We start from the raw sequence: 26,989 nt of genomic DNA, 5'->3' as shown, positions 1-26,989 counted from the left end.
GCCAAGCACCGGTTCAGGACCTCAACAGCCTCCTTAATAGCAGGTGGGAAGGAAGCACTTTAGTTTGTTGGTGTGAAATACAATATAACGTATCTATATATGTTCAAAAGCACTGAAACATCAAAATTCACAAACTTCTGTGGTCCTATAAGGAGCAGGATTGGAACGGAGAGAAGCAGTCCAGAGAGCTACAGGAGGAAAGGACAAAGCAAAAAGATATTTCATTTTGGAATGGGAAAACACTAAACTTAAAATGGAAAAACGGGAACGGAGAAATAAGGAATGGCTTTGTTTTTCTGTTGTGTTGTCCCCGTAGTCAGCAAAAAGGTCCATCAATGTGCACCGAGAAGAAATATGCTGAGTAAGAAGGTACTATTTCTAACACGCTCACTCTTCACGGCAAAGCTGGTGCTTTCAAATGACATTTGTCAAGGTCATCGTGGGAACAATTCATAAGAGTATTCCCGAAGGCTTTCATGGCCGGAATCACTGGGTTGTTGTAGGTTTTTTCAGACTGTATGGCCATGTTCTAGAAGCATTCTCTCCTGACGTTTCGCCTGCCTCTATGGCAAGTATCCTCAGAGGTTGGAGGTTGCTTCCTGAAGAGCCTGAAAAAACCTACAACAACCCAACTCAAAAGAGACTCCAAAACTAAACGTAGTAGACTCTCAGTTAACCAAAATCTCTGGGGATTAGTGGATGCTAGGCTTGTGCGATCTGGGTAAACCTTGATCTGTTTCGATGTCCTGGCTTTCGGTAGGAGCCGTGATCCATTTTTGGGGGCCTATCAGATTTGGGAGGGCAGATATCTGTTCTCGCTTAGGGATGCTGAAAGATCAATTTTCAATCAGTCCGTGGGGGGGGGGGGCTTTCCAAACTCCCCTTCCCATCATTTTAGGCATGAGTGTGTATGGTGTGCAGGCCCAGGAGAGGAAGCGTACGTATCTGCCTGCAGCGCCTCTCCTCTAGAGTAGAAACAGCTTAGAGGAGAGGCGCTGCAGGCAGATACGTACGCTTCCTCTCCTGGGCCTGCACACCATACACACCCTTTCCAAGGCATTTAAAGGAGGCAAATTCTTCTTAAAACTGTTTCTACTCTAGAGGAGAGGCACTCAGCTGCACACTTTAAGGAGGCTTCTCTTACCTATTTCTACTCTAGAGAAGAGTCAGGCCTGCATGCCACATGCACACTTTCCAAGGCATTTAAAGGAGGCAAGTTCTTCTTGAAGCTGTTTCTACTCTAGAGGAGAGGCGCTTGGCTGCAGGCAGGTGTAAAGGCTTTAAAGAGGCTTATTTTACTTGTTTCTACTCGAGAGGAGAGGCGCTGCAGACAGAAACATATATGAAGGCTTCTTGTTCAGGAGAGGTGCTGCAGGGTGCAGGCAGGTGTGCACACTTTCTCTCCCGGGCCTCCACCACACCAGCAACCATGCAGTCTTTCCAAGGCATTTAAAGGAGGCTTCCCACTTCCAGGTAAGAAAGAGCTATGACCTCCTGGAGCTATCCCTTGGCTTCCTTTCAATAGCACCTCTTTCTTTCTGGTACACTTCAGTCTCCTTTCTACTTTGAGTTCAATCCTTCCTTGCCACTGTTTCTACTTTCTACTCTAGAGGAAAGGTAACTGGTAGTAGTTATCAGACAATGAGGGTTTTCTTTTTGTTTTCTGGAGGATTAATAAAAAAGATTAAACTGTGATGATGAAAAGCAGAGGAGGAGGCAAGATCGTCTCTCGCTTGCTTTAGTTGCAGGCGGGTTTTTGTACTAGGAGGGCTCTTACTGTTATGGGCTCGTGAAGTACCAAAGGTACTGAAGGAAATAGAGGAAACGGAAGAAATTAATTATGTATCCAAGCCTAGTAAATGCCAGATAAATGTCATTTCTGATTGCTTGAGAGTTACCATTAGTAACTCAGTTTTCGTACTGGGAGGGCCCTTACCGTTACGGACTCCCAAAATACCAGAGGCACCGAAGGAAACGGAGGAAACGGAATAAACTAATTCTTCATCCAAGCCTAGTGGATGCCAGATAAATATCATTTCTGGTTGTTTGAGAGTTACTATTAGTAACTCAGTGTTTGTACTGGGAGGGTCCTTACCATTATGGGCTCCCGAAGTACCGAATGTACTGCAGGAAACGGAAGAAATAATTCTGTGTCCAAGCCTAGTGGATGCCAGATAAATGTCATTTCTGGTTGCTTGAGAGTTACTATGAAAAATAGGCCTAATCCATACTATATTATACACTTTGTATTGATTTGATATTCATATTGAAATACAATAATGAAAATCAATTTAAATTCAACATAACACAGTTTCCCCATATTTGTTAATGCAGTGCGATTTTTAGTTGTTGATTTTTGCTTGAACAGTTCAATTGCCTGAGAATCTATTATACTGAAAATTAAAAGAAATAATAACAACAACAACAACAACAACAACCACATAAAGGGTTTGTATGTCTTTCACTTGGGCCAATTGATTATGCTTTCCCTGCATGGCAGGGGGTTGGACTAGATGGCTATTTATTTATCGTGTCATCAGCAACCATTGTATTACAATTCTAACAGAGCAAAACAAACACAGAGATTAAAAAGAAAAAGAAAAAAAAGAAAGGAAAAAAAAAACCACACAGATTTTGCAAATTTGGTATTTGGTTAAATGTCCTTTGACCAGTATCTGGACACTTGGAGTGCCTCTGGGGTTGCCGCAAGAAGGTCCTCCATTGTGCATGTGGCAGGGCTCAGGTTGCATTGCAGCAGGTGGTCAGTGGTTTGTTCTTCTCCGCACTCGTATGCCGAGGATTCCACCCTGTAGCCCCATTTCTTAAGATTGGCTCTGCATCTCGTGGTGCCAGAGCGCAGTCTGTTCAGCGCCTTCCAAGTCTCCCAGTCCTCTGTGTGCCCAGGGGGGAGTCTCTCATCTGGTATCACCCATGAATTGAGGTGCTGGGTTTGGGCCTGCCACTTTTGGACTCTCGCTTGCTGGGGTGTTCCAGCGAGTGCCTCTGTAGATCTAAGAAAACTATGTCTTGATTTTAGTCGTTGACGTGCTGGCTGATACCCAAACAGGGGATGAGCTGGAGATGTCTCTGCCTTGGTCCTTTCACTATTGGTTGCTACTTCCCGGAGGATGTCAGGTGGTGCAATACCGGCTAAGCAGTGTAATTTCTCCAGTGGTGTAGGGCGCAGACACCCCGTGATAATGCGGTATGTCTCATTAAGAGCCACAAGGGCAGATGTCTTCACTGTGTCTGGTTGTGATCCCCAGGTTGTGCCAGTCAGCTTTCGTATGATGTTGTTTCTAGCGCCCACTTTTTGCTTGATGTTCAGGCAGTGCTTCTTGTAGGTCAGAGCACGGTCCAAAGTGACTCCCAGGTATTTGGGTGCGCTGCAATGCTCCAGTGGGATTCCTTCCCAGGTAATCCTCAGAGCTCGGGATGCTTGTCTGTTCTTAAGATGGCTCATGTGGTCTCTTCCAACGTTATGATTATATGAATTGAGGCACGTGGCACAAAGATAGGTATGGGATAGCTGCAGAATGATCATTGTTGGTTAGATGGAGCTGAAAATTGGCATATCACACTTTGGTCAAGGAAGCTGTTGTTTTTTCTTTACCTCCATCCCACCTCTGCCTCAAAACCATAACCTGTAACCTTTCGGGGACATTTACTGCAGACTTCTCCAACCTTCTCTGTGGAGCCCTTGCCATTTGGCAAGATCCCCAAAGCTTTTTGGCACCGAATACCTGGAGCGGGGATGATTAAGTACTTGCAATTAAAGACCCAGCACTTGGAAGTGAGAAATAGTTTGCAGATATTAAGTTAATCATGACGATACAGGTTTATTTAACCAATAAATATATTATGGTGGGCCTTGAGTCCGTTCCAGGAGTCCGTCTTGCGGAAATGCTGGCACCTTGTTATTTTCTTCCAAGCCTGACAGACAGTAACATAACCGGGTTGTTGTAGGTTTTTTCGGGCTATATGGCCATGGTCTAGAGGCATTCTCTCCTGACGTTTCGCCTGCATCTATGGCAAGCATCCTCAGAGGTAGTGAGGTCTGTTGGAACTAGGAAGAAGGGTTTATATATCTGTGGAATGACCAGGGTGAGACAAAGGACTCTTGTCTGCTGGAGCTAGGTGTGAATGTTTCAACTGATCACTTTGATTAGCATATAATGGCCTGGCAGTGCCTGGAGCAAACTTTTGTTGAGAGGTGATGAGATGTCCTTGTTTGTTTCCTCTCTGTTGTTTTGCTGTTGTAATTTTTGAGTTTTTTAATATTGGTAGCCAGATTTTGTTCATTTTCATGGTTTCCTCCTTTCTGTTGAAATTGTCCACATGCTTGTGTATTTCAATGGGTTCTCTGTGTAGTCTGACGTGGTGGTTGTGAGAGTGGTCCAGCCTTTCTGTGTTCTCAAATAATATGCTGTGTCCAGGCTGGTTCATCAGGTGCTCTGCTATGGCTGACTTCTCTGGTTGAAGTAGTCTGCAGTGCCTTTCATGTTGCTTGATTCGTGTCTGGGCTTTGCGTTTGGTGGTCCCTATGTAGACTATGGAGCCCCCGGTGGCGCAGTGGGTTAAAGCACTGAGCTGCTGAGCTTGTTGATCGAAAGGTCGCAGGTTCGATTCCGGGGAGCGGCATGAGCTTCCGCTGTCAGCCCTAGCTTCTGCCAACCTAGCAGTTTGAAAACATGCAAATGTGAGTAGATCAATAGGTACCGCTCCGGCGGGAAGGTAACAGCGCTCCATGCAGTCATGCCGGCCACATGACCTTGGAGGTGTCTACGGACAACGCTGGCTCTTCGGCTTAGAAATGGAGATGAGCACCACACCCCAGAGTCAGACATGACTGGACGTAATGTCAGGGGACTACCTTTACCTATGTAGACTTGTCCACAGCTGCATGGCACAGAGAAGAACACAGAAAAAAAACTCTTAAATCATCACCTCTCAACAAAAGTTTGCTCCAGGCACTGTCAGGCCATTATATGCTAATCAAGGTGGTCAGTTGAAACATTCACACCTATCTCCAGCAGACAAGAGTCCTTTGTCCCACCCTGGTCATTCCACAGATATATAAACCCTTTTTCTTAGTTCCAATAGACCTCACTACCTCTGAGGATGCTTGCCATAGATGCAGGCGAAACATCAGGAGAGAATGCCTCTAGACCATGGCCATATAGCCCGAAAAAACCTACAACAACCCATTGATTCCAGCCATGAAAGCCTTCGACAATACAAGTAACATAACCATCATTGACCGTTTCTTGAAAGTGTTCATGTGTAATATTTCTCCTATACGTTGTGTGATCTTTAGTCTCACTTTCCAGTCCTTTGGTTATCAATTCAGGGCAATACCTGAGCTAGAATGAACTATATTTCGTGTCATGGAGGATACCTGGCCAAATCCATAAGCTGATATTTTGGATCACGTTTACACAAAGGCTTTTTCTCTCATTCTTTATTCTGTCCTTCCTTTAAACAGAAAAAAATAACAGTTTTATAACCTTGCCTTCACTTTAAGAGAGGCTGTTTATAACCCACTTTCACACTGATTGCGGCTTAGCTCATTTTCAGGAATGTCATAATGCATTTTTAATTGGGAGCTGGTGATGAGCCATATTTATTATCTTCCTCGTGCCCTCCTAAGGACTAGTTTTTCTCTTGCACCTCCCTCCTCTCACAATATCTTGTTCTAATTTTTCTCTCTTTGACTTAAAAGAAAATAAATAATGGTGGAAAAAGAGAGGTTGTCTAATAAGGGGGGCTATTGATTGATGTCGGGTGTTTGCCTGCCTAAATCATTGGGGACAGGCAAGAGCTTCCAGGGAAAATGGAATTAAGAACATTTTCGCTTTTTTTAAAGCTGATAGTTGTTCATTCGTTCAGTCGTCTCCGACTCTTCGTGACCTCATGGACCAGCCCACGCCAGAGCTCCCTGTCGGCCGTTACCACCCCCAGCTCCCTCAAGGTCAGTCCAGTTACTTCAAGGATGCCATCCATCCATCTTGCCCTTGGTCGGCCCCTCTTCCTTTTGCCTTCCACTTTCCCCAGCATAATTGTCTTCTCCAGGCTTTGCTGTCTCCTCATGATGTGGCCAAAGGACTTCAACTTTGTCTCTAGTCTCCTTCCCTCCAATGAGCAGCCGGGCTTTATTTCCTGGAGGATGGACTGGTTGGATCTTCTCGCAGTCCAAGGCACTCTCAGCACTTTCCTCCAACACCACAGCTCAAAAGCATCTCTCTTCCTTTGCTCAGCCTTCCCTAAGGTCCAGCTCTCACATCCGTAGGTGACTACAGGGAATACCATGGCTTTGACTAGGTGGATCTTTGTTGCCAGTCTGATGTCTCTACTCTTTACTATTTTATCAAGATTGGACATTGCTCTCCTCCCAAGAAGTAAGCGTCTTCTGATTTCCTGGCCACAGTCTGCATCTGCAGTAATCTTTGCACCTAGAAATACAAAGTCTATCACGGCCTCCACGGTTTCTCCCTCTATTTTCCAGTTGTCAATCATTCTTGTTGCCATAATCTTGGTTTTTTTGATGTTTAGCTGCAACCCAGCTTTTGCACTTTCTTCTTTCACCTTGATTAGAAGGCTCCTCAGCTCCTCCTTGCTTTCGGCCATCAGAGTGGTGTCATCTGCATATCTGAGGTTGTTAATGTTTCTTCCAGCAATTTTCACCCCAGCTTTGCATTCATCAAGCCCCGCACATCCTCGCATGATGTGTTCTGTATACAAGTTAAAAAGGTTGGGTGAGAGGATGCAGCCTTGCCGTACGCCTTTCCCAATCTTGAACCCGTCTGTTGTTCCGTGGTCAGTTCTTACTGTTGCTACTTGGTCCTTGTACAGATTCCTCAGGAGAGAGACAAGCTGATAGTATGTCATTGAAAATCTAGGCAATCAGTAGAAGACTGCATTCCCACCTGGGAATAGTTTGAAATTACCTGTATGAATTCTGAATACTTACTTGAATACTTAGGAACAGGTTTGCTACACCACCTCCCCTATGAGGCCTCCAAACCCCTTTGGGTGAGAAGGATTGAATGGAAAGTGGCCTCAATTGGACTATCCGCATCCCTTTTGCTCCGTTTGGGATTCAGAATGGCACAAGAATCCCTGAATTAAGAATCTCGCAAGGTTTATTTATTTACTTTATTTACTTTATTTGTATACCGCTGTTCTCAGCCCGTAGGCGACTCACAGCGGTTGACAACAATAGCAGCAAAAATTCAATGCTAACAGCAACAGGATATTTAAAAACAATTAACACAATAACAGATTAAACAATTAACACATTAACAAATCACTGGCATCTCATAACTGAAAACATGATCCAAACTCGTCATCCATTGTTCCGTTCCTATATATCAGTGGTTCTCAACCTGGGGTCCCCAGATGTTTTTGGCCTACAACTCCCAGAAATCCTAACAGCTGGAAAACTGGCTGGGATTTCTGGGAGTTGTAGGCCAAAAACATCTGGGAACCCCAGGTTGAGAACCTCTGCTATATATATTGCACTGCCTATTCAAATGCCTGTTCAAATAGCCAGGTTTTCACTTTCCTCTGAAATACCATTAATGATGGAGCCGATCTGATGTCTGTGGGAAGGGCGTTCCACAGCCGAGGGGCCACCACCGAGAAGGCCCTGTCTCTCGTCCCCGTCAGCCGTGCCTGTGCTGCAGGCGGGACCGAGAGCAGGGCCTCCCTGGAAGATCTCAAAGTCCTAGTGGGTTCGTAGGCAGAGATGCAATCAGATAGGTAACTGGGGCCGGAACCGTTTAGGGCTTTATAGGCCAAAGCCAGCACTTTGAATTGTGCCCGGTAGCAAATTGGCAGCCAGTAGAGCTGGCGCAACAGAGGGGTTGTATGCTCCCTGCGTACCGCTCCTGTTAGTATCATGGCTGCCGAACGTTGGACTAATTGAAGCTTCCGAGCTGTCTTCAAAGGCAACCCCGCGTAGAGAGCGTTGCAGTAGTCTAATCAGGATGTAACCAGAGCGTGGACTACCGTGGCCAAGTCAGACTTCCCAAGGTATGGGCGTAGCTGGCGCACAAATTTTAGCTGTGCAAGGTTCTATTCTTTCCCCCATGCTCTTTAATATCTACATGAAACCACTGGAGTTTTGGAGTTCGTTGCCATCTTTATGCAGATGACACGCAACTCTACTACTCCTTTCCACCAATATCCAAGGAAGCCCCTCGGGTCCTTAGCCAGTGCCTGGCTTCTGTGATGGGCTGGATGAGGGCTAACAGGTTGAAATTGAATCCTGACAAGACAGAGGTCCTCCAGGTCAGTCGCTCAACCGAACGGGGTATAGGGTGGCAACCTGTGTTTGACGGGGTTGCACTCCCCTTGAAGACACAGATCCGCAGTCTTGGGGTCCTCCTGGATTCAGTGCTGACGCCTGATGCGCAGGTGTCGGCGGTGGCCGGGAGGGCCTTTGCACAGTTAAGACTTGTGCACCAGCTGCGACCATACTTTGAGAAGACTGATTTGACCATGGTGGTCCATGCCTTAGTTTTTATGGTCTCGTAAATTAGTTAAATTTGCCTCCCTGCATAAGCGGTACCTGAATTTCCTACTTAACAGATACAACTATCTTTCGGGCTGCAAAGGTCGACAGCAAGCTACACAAATTGGTCAGAAGCTAACTCCAACCCAGGCTGGCTTCAAACTCATGACCTGAGTGATCTTAATGCAGCTGACTCCCAGCCAGCTGAGCCATAATCCCAGTCTGTGGACCGTAATAAAAACTGTATGCATATATTTGGGTACTCTTTTTCAATGTTATTGACCAAGATATAGCCCTTCTCTGTTCATTTTATCATCGAGTTAGAAGAGACCACAAAGGCAATCCAATCCAAACCATTTATTTATCGTGTCATCCGCAACCAGAACATTGTATTACATTTCTAACAGATCAAAACAAACAAACAGATTAAAAAACCCACAAATTTTGCAAATTTGGTATTTGGTTAAATGTCCTTTGACCAGTATCTGGCCACTTGGAGTGCCTCTGGTGTTGCTGCAAGGAGGTCCTCCATTGTGCATGTGGCAGGGCTCAGGTTGCATTGCAGCAGGTGGTCAGTGGTTTGCTCTTCTCCACACTCGCATGTTGTGGATTCAACTTTGTAGCCCATTTCTTAAGATTGGCTCTGCATCTTGTGGTGCCAGAGCGCAGTCTGTTCATCGCCTTCCAAGTCACCCAGTCTTCTGTGTGCCCAGGGGGGAGTCTCTCATCTGGTATCACCCATGGATTGAGGTGCTGGGTTTGAGCCTGCCACTTTTGGACTCTCGCTTGCTGAGGTGTTCCAGCGAGTGTCTCTGTAGATCTAAGAAAACTATGTCTTGATTTAAGTCGTTGACGTGCTGGCTGATACCCAAACAAGGGATGAGCTGGAGATGTCTCTGCCTTGGTCCTTTCACTATTGGCAGCAACTTCCCGGCGGATGTCAGGTGGTGCAATACCGGCTAAGCAGTGTAATTTCTCCAGTGGTGTAGGGCGCAGGCACCCTGTGATAATGCGGCATGTCTCATTAAGAGTCACATCCACTGTTTTAGTGTGGTGATATGTGTTCCACACTGGGCATGCGTACTCAGCAGCAGAGTAGCACAGCGCAAGGGCAGATGTCTTCACTGTGTCTGGTTGTGATCCCCAGGTTGTGCCAGTCAGCTTTCGTATGATATTGTTTCTGGCATCCACTTTTTGTTTGATGTTCAGGCAGTGCTTCTTGTAGGTCAGAGAACGGTCCAGGTGACTCCCAGGTATTTGGGTGTGTTGCAATGCTCCAGTGGGATTCCTTCCCAGGTAATCCTCAGAGCTCGGGATGCTTGTCTGTTCTTAATTTGAAAGGCACATGTCTGTGTTTTAGATGGATGAGGGATCAGTTGGTTTTCCCTGTAATAAACAGTTAGAGCACCTAGAGCTTCGGAGAGCTTCTGTTCAACCATCTCAAAGCTCCCTGCTTTGGCACGATCATCAGCATAGATGAAGCTCTCTGTCCCTTCTGGCAGTGGCTGGTCATTTGTGTAGATGTTGAACATGGATGGAGCGAGCACGCTCCCCTGAGGCAGGCCGTTCTTCTGTTTCCGCCATCTGCTTCTCTGGCCCTGGAACTCAACAAAAAAGCTCCTGTTTTGTAGCAGGTTTCCTATGAGACGGGTGAGATGGTAGTCCTTTGGAATCCAGAAGCAACCAGAGTCCAAACCATTGCCATGCAGGAATGCACAATCCAAGCACTCGCAACGGATAGTCATCTAATCTCCACCTTTCTCCTCTCGACACTTTGCCATCTTCTCTACTCAGTGTCGACCATTTTCTGTTTTGTTTTGTTTTTTTTACCTTTTGCTATGGACATAACAGAAAATATCCCTTTCTATTGTTTTTAACATCTCTAACAGTAGTCTTTGAGTTGCAGCTTTGATTTCAAGACATCTGTCACCTTGATGCTCAAGAGCTCAGTCTTTGGTAAAGACATTCAGGCAGAAAATTAAAGTGGGTGTAACAAAGGAGAAATCTTCATCCTCTTCTGCTTCTTTTGTTATTGGGAGTAGTAATAAATACAACCTCTGCAGCATTCATATTATGTGATCTAAGGATCATACAACGCAGGTGAGGGATCCTATAAGCCAAGGCCTGGAGCTGAATACAGCCATCTCAAGGTCCTAGGATATAATTACTAGCAGTAACGCAGAAGCATGCTGATACCTTTGGCCCTGCCAAACACTCATATACAGCCCTGGGAAAACATACATCTTTGAATTGCAGTTTGACCTCCGGTGGGAAAATGCTCAGCCGGGCTTCATTAACATCTCTCTTGAGATTCAGTTCGTTCCGTGTTTTGCAGTACTGAGTGCAGAGCGTCTTGGAGTAGTCTTGGAGTAGTCTCCATTAAGCTTTCTTTAGACACAGATGCTATTGATGGAACATTCTGGAGATGACCTTTCTGGAGACCATTGCTTTTGCTATCATTTTGGAGATTCCCATTATTTTGTTGTTGTTGATGATGATGTTGTGGGATACCCTCAAGTTATTTCCGAATGGTGAAGCCCTTAAGGCAGTGGTTCTCAACCTGGGGTTCCCAGATGTTTTGGCCTTCAACTCCTAGAAATCCACATCTGGGGACTCCAGGTTGAGAACCACTGCCTTAAGGTGAATTGAGTCTGAGAAAGTGTGACTCACCAAAGGTCACCAAGTTGGTTTCTATTAGGATTGTGCATTCAGGGGAAAACCATGTTTCCTGTCATGGCTTTTGGTGAGGGACCACATCCATAATTTGGGAGCCTCCCGAAATCAGGAGGGCAGATATTTGTTTTTGGTTCGGACCCCCAAAGATCTGTTTTCTATAGGACCATTATGGGAGGGAGGCTTCCCACTCAGGCTCCCCTTCCTGGCACACACTTTAAGGCAGTGTTTCTCAACCTGGGGGTCATGAGGGGGTATCAAAGGGGTCGCCAAAGACCATCAGAAAACACAGTATTTTCTGTTGGTCATTGGGATTCTGTGTGGGAAGTTTGACCCAATTCTATTATTGGTTGAGTTCAGAATGCTCTTTGATTATAGGTGAACTATAAATCTCAACAACTACAACTCCCAAATGTCAAGGTCTATTTTCCCCAGACTCCACCAGTGTTCACATTTGGGCATATTGAGTATTCGTGCCAAGTTTGGTCCAGATCCATCATTGCATGAATCCAGAGCACTCCTCTGGATATAGGTGAACTACAACTCCCAAACTCAAGGTCAATGCCCAACAAACCTCCAGTGTTTTCTAATAGTCATGGGAGTTCTGTGTGCCAAGTTCAGTTTAAATCCATCACTGGTGGAGTTCAGAATGCTCTTTGATTATAGGTGAACTATAAATCCCAGCAACTACAACTCCCAAATTACAAAATCAATCCTCCTCCCAACCCCACTAGCATTCACATTTGGGCATATTGGGTATTTGTTCTTAATTTAGTCCAGTGAATGCATATCGGATATTTACATTACGACTTATAACAGTAGTAAAATGACAGGTATCAAGTAGCAATGAAAACAATATTATGGTTGGGGGTCACCACAACATATGGAACTGCATTAAGGGGTCATGGCATTAGCAAGGTTGAGAACCACTGCTTTAAGGAGTCTTCTTACATGCTGTTTCTACTCTAGAGGAGGTACTCGGCTATAGGCACTGCCAGGCGCGGTGAATTGTGTCTGATAATATGTGACTTACCCAAAGTCACCAAGTTGGTTTCTATTACGATTTTGCATTCAGGGTAAACCTTGGCCTGTTTCGTGTCCCGGCTTTCGGTGAGGGACCACATCCATTATTTGGGAGCCTCCCGAAATCGGGAGGGCAGATATTTGGTTTCGGTTTGGGGCCCTGAAAGATCTGTTTTCTATCGGACCATTATGGAAGGGAGGCTTCCCACCCAGGCTCCCATTCCTGGCATGCACTTTGAGAAGGCTTCTTACATGCTGCTTCTACTCTAGAGGAGGTGCTCAACTATACACACTGGCAGGCGCGGGCGCTTTCCCAGGCCTGCCTGCACACCTTGCCACACACACACCTCCTTGGAAAGACAGTGCATGTGTGACATGGTGTGTAGGCCTAGAAAGCATGTGTACCTGCCAATGCTTGAAGTCGAGTGCCTCTTAATCTAGAGTAATAGGCGCTTGGCTGCAAGCACGTGTGTTTTCTGGGCTTGCATGCTTCACATGCACTTTCTTTCCAAGGAGGGTGTGTGTGTGGCATGGCATGCAGGAATGGAAAGTGTGTGTGCCTGCTAGTGCCTGCAGCTGAACACCTCTTACTCAGACTCAAATCAAGGAAAAGCTTTATGAGAACTACCACTCCTCTTGGCGTCCCCCCAGCAACAGCAAGGGTATACCTCTGGGTGGCTAGACCAGGAAACCCCAACTGGATGGCCCCCCATGAGAGAGGGTCTTCCTCCAGGGGCAAACCAAGAATGGGCAACTTGGAAGCCCCTGAACAGACTCAGAAGCGGAGTGGGCAGATCAAAAGACAACCTGGCAAAATGGCACGACCTAAAAGAACCCCACATCTTGTCCACTGTGCAGGCCTGTAGCGAGGGGGGGGGGGGGTTAGGGGTTCAACTCCCCCCCCCCAAAATGTTTCAGATTTTTTAAAAAACCTGGTTTACTCATGAATTTTAACTGGTTAACCAAATCCCCATGCTAAGTCTATGAGATACAAAAAATTAAGAGTCCCTCCAGAACTGCAAGCAATATCTCAGGCAAATATTGACAATTTCTTCACACTGTTTGGGACCCGCCTACCTTCGTGACTGCATCTCTGTGTACGAACCCACATGATATCTTCATACATCTGGAGAGGCCCTACTCACGATCCCACCTGCATCGCAAGTGCAATTGGCGGGGACGAGGGATAGGGCTTTCTCGGTGGTGGCCCCTTGACTCTGGAACTCTCTCCCTAAGGACATCAGGCAAGCCCCAGCCAGGATAACTGCATGCCCATCCCCCTCCAAACACCTACCCTTTTCACCGGGTCATGCCCAGCACTTTTTAATTTTAATTATTACATTTGGCCCTGCCACAGATTTTAATTGCGTCATGGTGTGTTGTTAATGTTATTGCCTTGTTTTTGAGTTATTTTGCTGTATTGTTGTTGTTGTTTTTACTGTTGTATTTGGGCTTGGCCTCTTGTAAGCCGCACCGAGTCCTCCGGGAGATGATAGCGGGGTACAAATAAAGGATTATTATTATTATTATTATTATTATTATTATTATTATTATTATTATTACTGTCATTGTGGGGTGTGTGTGTTGAATGTTCTCATTAAGGAGGCCAGACTTGGTGGAGGTGGTTGACAGAGGCGGAGCTGCAGACTATTGAAAGCTGCTCTGCCCCCTGCTGTGCTCTTTGCTTCAGCGTGAGCTAATGGGCAGGTTTCAACCCCCGCCGTGAAATTTTCAACCCCCCCCCCTTGAAAATTTCAACCCCTCCCGAAATTTTTTTCTGGCTACGGCCCTGCCACTGTGCCCTGCCTCATGTACAGAGGAGGAATTGTTGGAGGCTACAGACAATGCTGTTGCTGTTGCCCGTTTTTGGTCAAAAGATATTTAACCGCCTGTGCGCCTTCTAATTTTTATCAGTTTTATACTAATTTATGTAATGCTTTTGATACGAAATATAATAAACTCCCTTGAATTATTATCCTCCTTCTCTCCTTTGTGCAGTGCCCTGAGGAGCTGAGGCCCATGAAGGATGGCACCGGCTGCTACGACTACTCCAAAGGGATTGACTGCTCAGATGGTTTCAACGGTGGTTGCGAGCAGCTGTGTTTGCAGCAAACTGTCCCTCTTCCATCTGAACCTCTTTCCAGCACCATCCATATGTTCTGCGGGTGAGTAGCTAGGCTCTACTTTCATGTTCGGCCTCCGAACTCCACCAGTTATGATCTCTGGGTGTTCTGTCACACGCTGGACCTGTAATTAATTGCTTTTAAAATAGGACGTGCAACTTGAGCCCAGCAGGAAGCCAGGGGCCCCCAAAGAGAAGTTCTCAAGGATTTTCCACCACAAATGGTCTTTAGATGGCTTGTGAAGTATAACAAAGTCCTTTATTAATGAAGGATCAAACAGAAACTTCTCTTGTCTTCAATAAAGTTAAACAAATGCTTCCAGGCTTTTATGCAACTGGTGGCTTCCTAATCTTGTCCACGAGAAACAGGCAATTGTCTTCAATAACTGTTTCTTTACTTTAAAGGAAAATCCCTTTTTAACTTCTCCCAGGCTGACTGTAATCTAAGCCTTACTGATGTGGGCTCCGCTACCAGGTCGAACTGCGTCTCGAGCACCGAGTGGACCTACCAGTAAGGCTAGTAGATTCTCCAGCTGGACTTCTTTGGTCTTCCAAACTGTTTACCCTCCGAAATTCCTCAAAGCTTTAGGGCTGCTTCCCTGGAAATCTTTGGAAATCTTTGGATGACTGTTCTCCCCCGGAAAGTCTTAAGGAGAAGCTTGTACACGTCCTCTAAATTAGCTTTCCTTACTGAGACTAACTAAAAATGGCTCCCTTCCCTTCCCAATTGCCCTGAACAAGGGACGGAACCAAAACTTAATGACGATGGACAGGTGACTTGCCCTACGACTGCAACCAAAGGAAGCCACCTTTCTGCAGAATCCCCGAAACCTTGGACTGCAAGCAAACATTTAATACAAAGTAAATAAAGTTGGAGCTCCTGGTACAGCCGTACCAGCACACTGGGGTCTGCTGTAGGATTTCTTTTCCTTGGATTCTGCTTGAGAGGCTATTCTTTCCATTGCAATGGGTACAGAACGGATGAAAAGGTTTTGCCCTAAGGATGCCTCATCTCCAAGCGCTCACCTTCACCCCAGCTGCTATTAACTTCGAGGCAAAGAGGATTGCATTGCACACATTTCTTTATGATGTGTATTTAGGCCTTTTATTAAATGGCTCATTAGCTTTATTTGGTGGAATTAAAATCCTTTATCCCAGTTGCGGTATTCAGTATTTGCTGAATGAGAAATATTTATGGGACGAGAGGAATATTAATTGGTGAAGCATTTTATAAAGGAAGGAAAGGGGAACTTCCGATTTCCTGAATTTTACCAGAAAACCCATAATTTCCTAGATAAACAGTTTCACACTCATTACTGCCTACCTCAGCAATGAAGTTGCTATATATAACAATGAAGAAAAGGAGAAAAAAAGAAGGTAATTCTTGTGTTGTCGAAGGCTTTCATGGCCAGAATAACTGGGTTGCTGTATGTAGTCTGGACTGTCTGGCCATGTTCCAGAAGCATTCTCTCCTGACACTTTGCCCACATCTATGGCAGGCATCCTCGGAGGTTGTGAGTAGGCCTGGTCAATCCATGGTTCTAAATGGTTCTAAAGTACGTACAAAACTAAATTTCTGGTGGTGAAAATTTCAGAACTCTAACAAAACTCTCAAAATGTCATTATATAATGGCAGTTCCTAATTGGTTCTATCATAACAATCACCAGTAATGAAATCATAATTAAATTTTGGAAGTTTTGTTAGAGTTCTGAAATTTTCACCACCAGAACTTTAGTTTTGTAAGTACTTTAGAACCATTTAGAACCATGGATTGACCAGGCCTAATTGTGAGGTCCGTTGGAAAGTGAGGTTTATATATCTGTGAAATGAGGACCAGAGTGGAAGAAAGAACTCTTGTCTGTTTGAGACAAGTGTGAACGTTGCCATAGGCCACCTTGATTAGCACTGAATAGCCTTACAGCTCCAAAACCTGGCTGCTTCCTGCCTAGGGGAATTGTGCACGTTGGGCCTGTACATAAGACTGTAGACAGGACATAAATTCTGTGTGCCCAACGGGACGCCGGGGCTGCCTCAGATTAAAGGCCTTTGGATTTCCTTAAAACAGAGTCTTTAGATTGCTTAAAGGTTCAACAAAGTTCTTTATTAATGAAAACAAACAGGTACTTTAAAGCTTTCTTAACAGTCTATTGGCTCTCTCAATCTTGTCCACAGGGAACAGGCACTATCTTCATAACTGTAACTAATGGGGAAATCCTTAACTTCTAATCTGGGCAGTCTGTCTTTGCCTCTGTTGGCTTGGAGCCCCTGCACCCGGTACCAACTACTTCTGGCTTCCGCGAGTGACCCTTACCAAGCAGAGCTTTGTAGACTTCCAGGGGGAAAATAATTCAGGTTTCTATGATGGCTGACTGAAGTCCTTCAGCAAAGGAACTGTAGGGCTGTATAACCCTGGCCAAGCTGTGGACTGTATATCTCCCCGGCCAAGCCGTAGAAGATGAAGCTTTCTACAGGAGTTCTTGGTATTATGTCCTGCATGAATGGCTTCTCTGTGTGGACTGAACTCAAAATGGCTCCTATTCCTTCCAAAACCCAAAAAGGGGGCGGGGCCAGGGAACCTAACGATAATTGACAGGTGGCTTGCCCTATGATTTCAGCCAAAAGAAGCCACCTATCTTCATAGTCCCTGAAACTTAGGACTACAACAAACATTCAATGCAAAGCAAACACAATTGGAGCTCCTGGTACAGCTGTACCTGCACAGGAATCCTTTGTTGGGAGGTACATTCTTGAAGGCTTTCACAGCAGGAATACTTGGGTGTTGTGTGGTTTCTAGGCTGTATAGCCATGTTCTAGCAGCATTTTCTCCTGATGTTTTGCCTGGAATGCTTCTAGAACATGACCATACAGCTGGAAACAACACAACATCCCAGTAATTTTCTGTGTTTGCATGCTGGCCATGAATAAAAGTTTAGGCAATTGGGTTTTATGTATATGTGGAATAATGTCCAGGGTGGGAGAAAGAACTCTTGTCTGTTGGAGGCAAGTGGGAATGTTACAGTTGGCCACAAAGGTTGCAAAACCATGGAAATTAAATTGACCCAAAGAGTAGTGGCCTTGTAGGAATATGGACTTCATGAGATGGTGACAATGATATGGACACTCATGACAAATCACTCATGGATAAGTCAAGAGAAAACATATACATGAGGTCACCTTATACACAGTATATACAGTAAGCTTTTGCCTTTCACAACTCTGCTCTGAAAATGGGATAGTTTGTTTTTTATTAGTCAGGGCACAATACAGTTCAGTACTAAAACTGACCCATGGATAAATCAAATCGCAGTAGCACAGCGGGTTAAAGCGAAAGCTGCAGAAAAACTTGCTAATCGGAAAGTTGGCAGTTCAAAGCCACAGGTCGGGGTGAGCTCCCACTGTTAGCCCTAGCTTCTGCCAACCCAGCAGTTCGAAAATATACAATGTGAGTAGATCAATAGGTACCGCCTTGGCAGGAAGGCAAAAGGCATCCATGCAGCCATGCTGACAAAACATGACCAGGAGAGTCTACAGACAACAGGCTCCTTGGGATGGAAAATGGAAGAAGAGCACCTCCGCATGGAGTTGAGCATCGCCTCCTGACGCCAGAGATGGAAAAGGAAACCTTTGCCTTTGTTTGCGTATTGTATGCCATTGTTCACTGTACAAAATAATAATAATAATAATAATAATAATAATAATAATCTTTATTTAATACCCCGCCACCATCTCCCCAATGGGAACTCGGGGCGGCTTACATGAGGCCAAGCCCAACAGCATATTACAATAAGGTAAAACCAAAACACAATAACAACATAGTAAAATAATACAACATATGAGTACAAAGACAATAAAGCAAAATCATACACAGTAAAATAAAATAACATAACATAACAATGAGCGGGCCGCATATGCAAGATAAAAACTAAGATACTAAAAATACTGAAATCAGGATGAGATAGGGATGGAGCAGATTGTTTGTGGGGGAGAAACTCGTAAAGGAAGAAGGTCATAAATATAGAATGTTTGCCTATATATGTGAATAGTGTAATCGGCTGTGAGTCCACTTGGGGAGATAAAGCAGAATATAAATAAAGTGTATTATTATTATTATTATTATTATTATTATTATTATTGTTATTATTTGAAACACAACAAGATGAGTCATAGAATCATAGAATCATAGAATCAAAGAGTTGGAAGAGACCTCATGGGCCATCCAGTCCAACCCCATTCTGCCAAGAAGCAGGAATATTGCATTCAAATCACCCCTGACAGATGGCCATCCAGCCTCTGCTTAAAAGCTTCCAAAGAAGGAGCCTCCACCACACTCCGGGGCAGAGAGTTCCACTGCTGAACGGCTCTCACAGTCAGGAAGTTCTTCCTCATGTTCAGATGGAATCTCCTCTCTTCTAGTTTGAAGCCATTGTTCCATCGTGTCCTAGTCTCCAAGGAAGCAGAAAACAAGCTTGCTCCCTCCTCCTTGTGGCTTCCTCTCACATATTTATACATGGCTATCATATCTCCTCTCAGCCTTCTCTTCTTCAGGCTAAACATGCCCAGTTCCCTAAGCCGCTCCTCATAGGGCTTGTTCTCCAGACCCTTGATCATTTTAGTCGCCCTCCTCTGGACACATTCCAGCTTGTCAATATCTCTCTTGAACTGTGGTGCCCAGAATTGGACACAATATTCCAGATGTGGTCTAACCAAAGCAGAATAGAGGGGTAGCATTACTTCCTTAGATCTAGACACTATGCTCCTATTGATGCAGGCCAAAATCCCATTGGCTTTTTTTGCCGCCACATCACATTGTTGGCTCATGTTTAACTTGTTGCCCACGAGGACTCCAAGATCTTTTTCACACGTACTGCTCTTGAGCCAGGCATCGTCCCCCATTCTGTATCTTTGCATTTCATTTTTTCTGCCAAAGTGGAGTATCTTGCATTTGTCACTGTTGAACTTCATTTTGTTAGTTTTGGCCCATCTCTCTAATCTGTCAAGATCGTTTTGAATCCTGCTCCTGTCCTCTGGAGTATTGGCTCTCCCTCCCAATTTGGTGTCATCTGCAAACTTGATGATCCTGCCTTCTAGCCCTTCATCTAAGTCATTAATAAAGATGTTGAACAGGACCGGGCCCAGGACAGAACCCTGTGGCACTCCACTTGTCACTTCTTTCCAGGATGAAGAGGAAGCATTAGTGAGTCCACAGCAGACAAGATCACTCTGCTGGCTCTTGTACTGGATCACGCATCCAATTGGATCACACATTATTATTATTATTATTATTATTATTATTATTATTATTAGTCGCCAATATTGTTTGCCACAGTGATAGAATTACTTGCTAATGTAATAAGAAAAGATGTGAAACTAGAAGGGGTATGAACAACAAAACAAAAAATTAGTTTATTTGCTGACGACACATTATTGACCATTAAAAATATATGTGGCAATATGGATAGAATAAAGTCACATTTAGAGATATTTGGTAAAATAACAGGTTTACAAATTAATTGGGAAAAAACAGAAATGATGTTACTTAATTACACAAAAAAGGAAGAAGAATAATTTATGAAACAGGTTAACATGGGAATAAAGATCAAGAATGAAATAAAATATTTAGGAATAATTATAACTAAGGAATTATATGAAATGGAAGAGGCAAATGTAACAAGATTAAGGAAAGTAACTCAAGAACAATTACGAGAGTATGAAAATATAAAACTATCATGGTTTGGAAGGGTAAAAAAGGTAAAGGTAGTCCCCTGACATTAAGTCCAGTCATGTCTGACTCTGGCGTGTGGTGTTCATCTCCATTTCTAAGCCGAAGAGCCAGCGTTGTCCGTAGACACCTCCAAGGTCATGTGGCCGGCATGACTGTAGCACTAGTTAAAATGAAAAATCTTCCAAAGATAAATTTTATATTTAGAACGGTACCACTGCAGATATCAGAGGAGGAATTAAACAAATGGCAACAATTAATTAATACACATTGCAATGGCAATAAGAAAAACAGGTTAAATAAACAGTTTTGGTATAAGTCACGAAAGGTTGGAGGTTTAGCACTTCCCAATATTAAAAAATACTATGAAGCAAAGAGGATGAGACTAGTTATAGAAGGGATAGTAAATAAGGAGGATTTGGAATGGTTGGAGGAAGATTCAGAAGAAGTAGAGGACGAAATTTGGAATATATATTTTTAAGGATATAAAAAGGAAAGAAATTAAGAGAATAAAAAAACCCAATGTTAAGAAATGTGATAGGAATTTGGAATAGATACAAGGAAATATTATTATCAGAAAGGTCAACACTAACACCAATAATAATGGATAAAATTATTATTATTTATTATTTATTTATTTATTTATTTACTGCATTTGTTGACCGCCGTTCTCAGCCCTAGGGCGACTCACGGCGGTGTACAACATATAAATACAATAAGGCAATAACACAACAAAATATCAACATAACTATCAATAATACAACAATAATATAATTACACTAAATCATCCGCACCGTCTCATCTTAGAATCATAAACCAATCTCGTAATCCATATTCCGTTCCAGTCGTCATTGCCAATTGTTGTAGCACTTAGTCAAATGCCTTCTCAAATAACCATGTCTTGCGGAATGACATAAGGGAGGGCGCCTGTCTGATGTCTGCAGGGAGGGTGTTCCACAGCCAGGGGGCCACCACCGAGAAGGCCCTATCCCTCGTCCCCGCCAGACGTGCCTGTGAGGCAGGCGGGATCGAGAGAAGGGCCTCCCCAGACGATCTCAAGGTCCTCGCGGGCTCATAGGCCGAGATGCGGTCAGAAAGGTATTTTGGGCCGGAACCATTTAGAGCTTTATAGGCCAACACCAGCACCTTAAATTGGGCCCGGTAGCAGATCGGCAGCCAGTGGAGCTGGAACAACAAGGGCGTTGTGTGCTCCCTGCGTCCCGCTCCTGTTAGTAACATGGCTGCCGCGCGCTGGACTAGCTGTAGCTTCCGGGCCGTCTTCAAGGGCAGCCCCACGTAGAGAGCGTTGCAGTAGTCAAGGCGGGATGTGACCAGAGCGTGTACCACCGTGGCCAAGTCAGACTTCTCGAGGTACGGGCGCAGCTGGCGCATGAGCCTGAGCTGTGCAAATGCTCCCCTGGTCACCGCTGAAACCTGGGGATCCAGGCTCAACGATGAGTCCAGGGTCACACCCAAGCTGCGAACCTGCGCCTTCAAGGGGAGTGCGACCCCATCCAGCACAGGCTGTAACCCTATACCCTGTTCGGCCTTGCGACTGACCAGGAGTACCTCTGTCTTGTCTGGATTTAATTTCAATTTGTTCGCCCTCATCCAGACCATTACAGCGGCCAGGCACCGGTTCAGGACCTCGACAGCCTCCTTAGTAGCAGGTGGGAAGGAGTGACAGAGTTGGACATCATCTGCGTACAGATGGCACCGCACCCCGAAACTCCTGCCTCTGCCTGGGAGTCCGATGAGAGTCTCCATCTCCAGAGGTTGTTAAACCTCTATACATTTGAAAAATCTGCTTTGTCTCGTGGCAGCAGGTGTTGTGTCTCGGCACCATTTTGACCTCTAAAAGAATCCAAGGTGTAGGTTTCGTGCCGCGGAGAAGCAAATTCCTAGAAGTAACTCCAAGGAACATCTGTCAAATCCTGACACATCCAGGTGCTCAGACAGCAGCGGTTTCACTTTGTGCGGGTCCTTTGTAGTTCCCTGGGGCTTTGGGTCCATCAACTACTTTTTGTGTGTGTTGCTTTATTGTTCAAAACAGGTAAAGAGGAAACTGAATCATGTGTGAGGCTGGCTGGCTCCAGTGAAGGGCACTGAAGCAACCAACCCATCAAAAGCTATTCGGTTCGACAGGGAGGAAAAAAATTGTAGGCTGTTCAAATTTCACGTTGATAGGCATAGAAGTGTAAGAATTGATGCTTCTACCTGTATGTGCCTGGTTGGCTGGCTAGATGTCTGTCTGTCAATAATAATAATAATAATAATAATAATAATAATAATAATAATAGGAGCCCCCGGTGGCGCAGTGAGTTAAAGCACTGAGCTGCTGAGCTTGTTGATCAAAAGGTCGCAGGTTCAATTCCGGGGAGCGGCGTGAGCTTCCGCTGTCAGCCCTAGCTTCTGCCAACCTAGCAGTTCGAAAACATGCAAATGTGAGTAGATCAATAGGTACCGCTCCGGCGGGAAGGTAACGGCACTCCATGCAGTCATGCCGGCCAGATGACCTTGGAGGTGTCTACGGACGCTGACTCTTCGGCTTAGAAATGGAGATGAGCACCACACCCCAGAGTCAGACATGACTGGACTTAATGTCAGGGGACTATCTTTACCTTTAATAATAATAATAATAATAATAATAATAATAATAATAATATACTTTATTTATATTCTGCCCTATTTCCTTGAGGGGACTCAGGAGGGATTGCAGTACACATTTACGACAAGCATTCAATGCTGATATACCATTAAAAAAGAGTACATAAACAGAGGTAAAGGCTTCCCATCTTTTTCCATCTCCGGCAAATAGGCTGTGCTCAACTCCGGCCACAGGGTGGTGCTGTCACTCCATCTTCCATGCCGAGGAGCTTTGTTGTCCTTAGACGTTCTCCCGATTGAATCGCCACCATGACTGCATGGGTGCCTTTTACCTATTTATCTATTTACTTTGCTGTTTTCGAATTGCTAGGTGAGCAGAAGCTGGGCTGATAGTTGGGAGCTCACCCCAATCTGGGCTTAAACTGTTATTATTATATGCTGCTCTTGTGTCTTAGCCTCTAAAGGAATCCAAGGTGTAAACATTTACCTTATCCCTGTCCCCGTTCTTATCAGAGTTTACTTTTCAGTACTTATTAGCAACTTTTAATTACAGTCCAACAAGCAGGTAGTTAGTCATTGCAGGCCTTGGGAGTGATCCTGAACTCATCGCTGAGCCTGGAACTCCAGGACTCGGCGGTGGCTCCCAACTATCAGCAAAATTGTGCAAATTTTGTGGAGAGCTTTTGCACAATTAAAACTTGAGCGCCAGCTGCGCCCGTACCTTGGGAAGTCTGATCTAGCCATGGTGGTCCATGCTCTTGTTACATCCCGAATAGATTACTGCAATGCGCTCTACGTGGGGTTGTCTTTGAAGACTGTTTGGAAACTACAATTAGTCCAACGGGCGGCAGCTAGATTACTCACCGGAGCATCATACAGGGAGCATACCACCATCCTGTTATGTCAGCTCCACTGGCTGCCGATCCAGTTCTGAGCACAATTCAAAGTGCTGGTTTTGACCTACAAAACCCTATTCGGCTCCGGCCCAGCGTACCTGTCCGAACGTATCTCCTTCTACGTCCCACCTCGGAGTTTAAGATCTTCTGGGGAGGCCCTGTTCTCGTCCCTACCTTTATCACAAGTGAGACTGGTGGGGACGAGGGACAGGGCCTTCTCGGTGGTGGCCCCTCGCCTGTGGAATGCACTCCCGGGGTGATTAGGTCATCAACATCCCTCCTTTCTTTCAGAAGGAAGTTAAAAACCTGGATATGGGACCAGGCCTTTGGATAAGCTGGCAGATGGATAAAAGACAATGACAACCAGAGTAGGAAAGGACAATGACAATGCTGGATGGATTATGGATTTATGAATTGACAAATGTTGACCACCAGATGATTTTATTGCTGCTATTGTATTAATTTGATTGTTTTAACTAGTTATAACTGTTGTCGTTATATTGTATTTTGTATATTGTATTAAGTGAACTGTTGGGCATCGAATTGTGCCTTTTGTAAGCCGCCCGGAGTCCCCCCCCCCCCAGGGGGTTGAGAAGGGCAGGGTAGAAGCACTCCAAATAAATACATAAATAAATTTACTGGTGTTTCCAAAATTATTAACTCCATCCATCCTCCCATTCTTCCATTTATCCCCACACATCATATTAAATTCACATTTATCAAATCTACAATAATATTTTCATGATACATCTCCATTTCTAAGCCAAAGAGCTGGCATTGTCCATAGACACTAGGGCTGGGCGGTTTCGTTTCGTTAATTCGTAATTCGTTAATAATTCGTTATTTTTTTCAATTACAAAACGATAATGAACCATTCTGGAGCAATTATTTAAAAAAACGAATTTTCAAAAACGTTTTGTAAATGCTTCGTATTTTGATATTGTATTCGTTTCGTTATTGTTTTGAGGTCGTTTCGTTATTATTTCCGCATGTCTGGGCCAGTTTTATGGTTTAATTAGTGAAAAAAATTATAATATCACACCAACAGTCAACAACAGAGGGAGAGGGAAGCTTCAGAAGGTTTTGGAGGTTTTTTAGCGTATTTCGCGGTCGCGTCCGCCATTAACGAATCGATTCGTTATTGTTTCGGAAATCGATTCGTTAATTTTTTACCATTTACGAAATTTCGTAAATATCGAACTTTTTAAAAGGAAAATTTTGTAATTATTTTAAATATTGAAACAAAAAAACCCCCCAAATACAAATCGATTTTAGAAACAAATTTTTCCGTTGTTACCCAGGCCTAATAGACACCTCCAAGGTCATGTAGCTGACGTGACTGCATGGAGCACTGTTACCTTCCCACCTGAGATCTACTCACATTTGCATGTTTTTGAACTGCTAGGTTGGCAGAAGCTGGGGCTAACAGCGGGAGCTCACCCCATCCCACGGATTCAAACTACCAACATTTGGGTTAGCAAGTTCAACCCGCTGAACCACTGGGCTAATCAAGTTAGTAGTTGATCAAGTTTGAGGCATTCGTGAAAGAAGTAGTCTATATTATCAGTTGCATGCTCACTAACTTGGAAGGTAGTCTTGGTGACATGTTTAGTGACATTCCTCCTTTTTGTGTGTTTTGGTCTTCAGTTGTGTGGAGGAATACAAGCTGGCGCCCGATGGCAAGTCCTGCCTCATGCTGTCGGACATCTGTGAAGGGCCCAAGTGTCTCAAGTCGGATGTGAAATTCAACGACACGCTCTTTGGAGAGATGCTGCACGGCTACAACAACCGCACTCTCCACGTCAACCAAGGGCAGGTCTTCCAGATGACGTTCAGGTATGCCCTTCCTTTCACCCCACTATTACCTTTGTGCTATTCCATCTCTACTGATCCATTTGTTGGCGGTACTTTGATTATGCTTTTCCCGCATGGAAGGGCCCATGTGGAGTCTTCCAACTCTGTTTTTCTTTGATTCTATAAGGATTTAATACAGTTCAAAGCTAATTCCAAACTGCAGCAGATAGACAACAAATTCCCACAAAAGTGAGTGAAAGAAACCCTTTTATGTGCATCAGTGGAATCCTGGGAGTTGTAGTTTAGTTATTTATGTATTTATCACATCAGAAGCAAATTGAAGGTACATTTATAATGTATTTGAAAACAGACACAAAGTTTTATACTAAATGTCCTTTGACCAGAAGCTGGCCACTTGGAGTGCCTCTGGCTGTGAGAAGGTCCTCCATTGTGCATGCAGTAGGGCTCAGGTTGCATTGCAGCAGGTGGTCTGTGGTTTGCTCTTCTCCACACTCGCATGTCATGGACTCCACTTTGTAGCCCCATTTCTTAAGGTTGGCTCTACATCTCGTGGTGCCAGAGCGCAGTCTGTTCAGTGCTTTCCAAGTCACCCAGTCCTCTGTGTGCCCAGCGGGGAGTCTCTCATTTGGTATCAGCCATTGGTTGAGGTTCTGGGTTTGAGCCTGCCACTTTTGGACTCTCGCTTGCTGAGGTGTTCCGGCAAGTGTCTCTGTAGATCTTAGAAAACTATTTCTTGACTTAAGGCATTGGCATGCTGGCTAATATCCAAACAGAGGATGGATACTATCCCTTTCCCTTCCCCTTCCTTCCTTCCTTTCTCCTTTTCTTCCTTCCTTCCTTCCTCCCTTCCTCCCTCCCTCCCTTCCTCCCTCCCTTCCTTCTGTCCTTCCTCCCTTTCTCCCTTCCTTGCTCCCTCCCTCCGTCCTCCACAATCATTATTTAGGACAAGGATGAGGAACATGGCCCCCATATATTATTGGACTGTATGCATTTCCTATCACGGCTGCCCAGAATGATGGGAGTTGCAGTCCCTAAACACCAGTGGCCTCTACTTTCCACTCTACACTTATGTGTCTCAGTTTTGCACACACGCCTTTCCTTCCACAGAGAGAAATAAACCCAACTCCCACCCCCTCCCCAGGACTGCTGTGTTAATAATCCACATCCATTTCTCCTTGTATCCAAGACTGCTTTGTTTCTTAGTTGTTGAAAATGCAAAAGGCTGGCGGAGAGTCACCATGACATCATCCTGCAACAAGACGGAAAGAGGGCAGGTTTCGTGGAGGATCAATTATTAGCTGAAAGATGTAATTTCCCCCAATTTCCAAAGCCACTCAAGAACCTCTCTCGGCATCAAGGGTACCAGCTGTTTGAGAAGCCCTTAATTTGCTGCATGCAAAACATCGCAGGATGCTGCCTAATTCCAGGGATTAAAAGCCCGTTTTCGAGGGCGCAAGAGCCGAAACACCTTGTCGGAACAAGGGACCGCATCTTTTATGGGGATTTATCACTGCTTTGCATCCCTTGACTAAATGAATGATTCAACCTGCTTGCTATGCCTCTGCAGTATCAGGGTCCATAATAAATAGGCCGGTATATTGAGCACACAAAACACTGG

General features: G+C 44.7%; 1 protein-coding gene across 2 annotated transcripts in view; it reads left to right on the top strand.

The window, feature by feature from the left end:
* Positions 1-26,989, top strand: part of ASTN2 (astrotactin 2) — a 796,374-nt gene that overhangs the window by 568,995 nt on the left and 200,390 nt on the right. For both annotated transcript variants that reach the window (XM_067471887.1, XM_067471888.1), the window contains exons 12-13: positions 14,210-14,376; positions 25,204-25,392. In XM_067471887.1, the coding sequence (XP_067327988.1) occupies positions 14,210-14,376; positions 25,204-25,392 (356 nt within the window). The remainder of the gene's footprint in view (positions 1-14,209; positions 14,377-25,203; positions 25,393-26,989) is intronic.

The sequence above is a fragment of the Anolis sagrei genome, chromosome 11 (assembly GCF_037176765.1).
Source record: "Anolis sagrei isolate rAnoSag1 chromosome 11, rAnoSag1.mat, whole genome shotgun sequence".
NCBI lineage: Eukaryota > Metazoa > Chordata > Lepidosauria > Squamata > Dactyloidae > Anolis > Anolis sagrei.
Note: the sequence above shows the minus strand (reverse complement) of the source record. Positions and strands in the feature narration are given on the sequence as shown.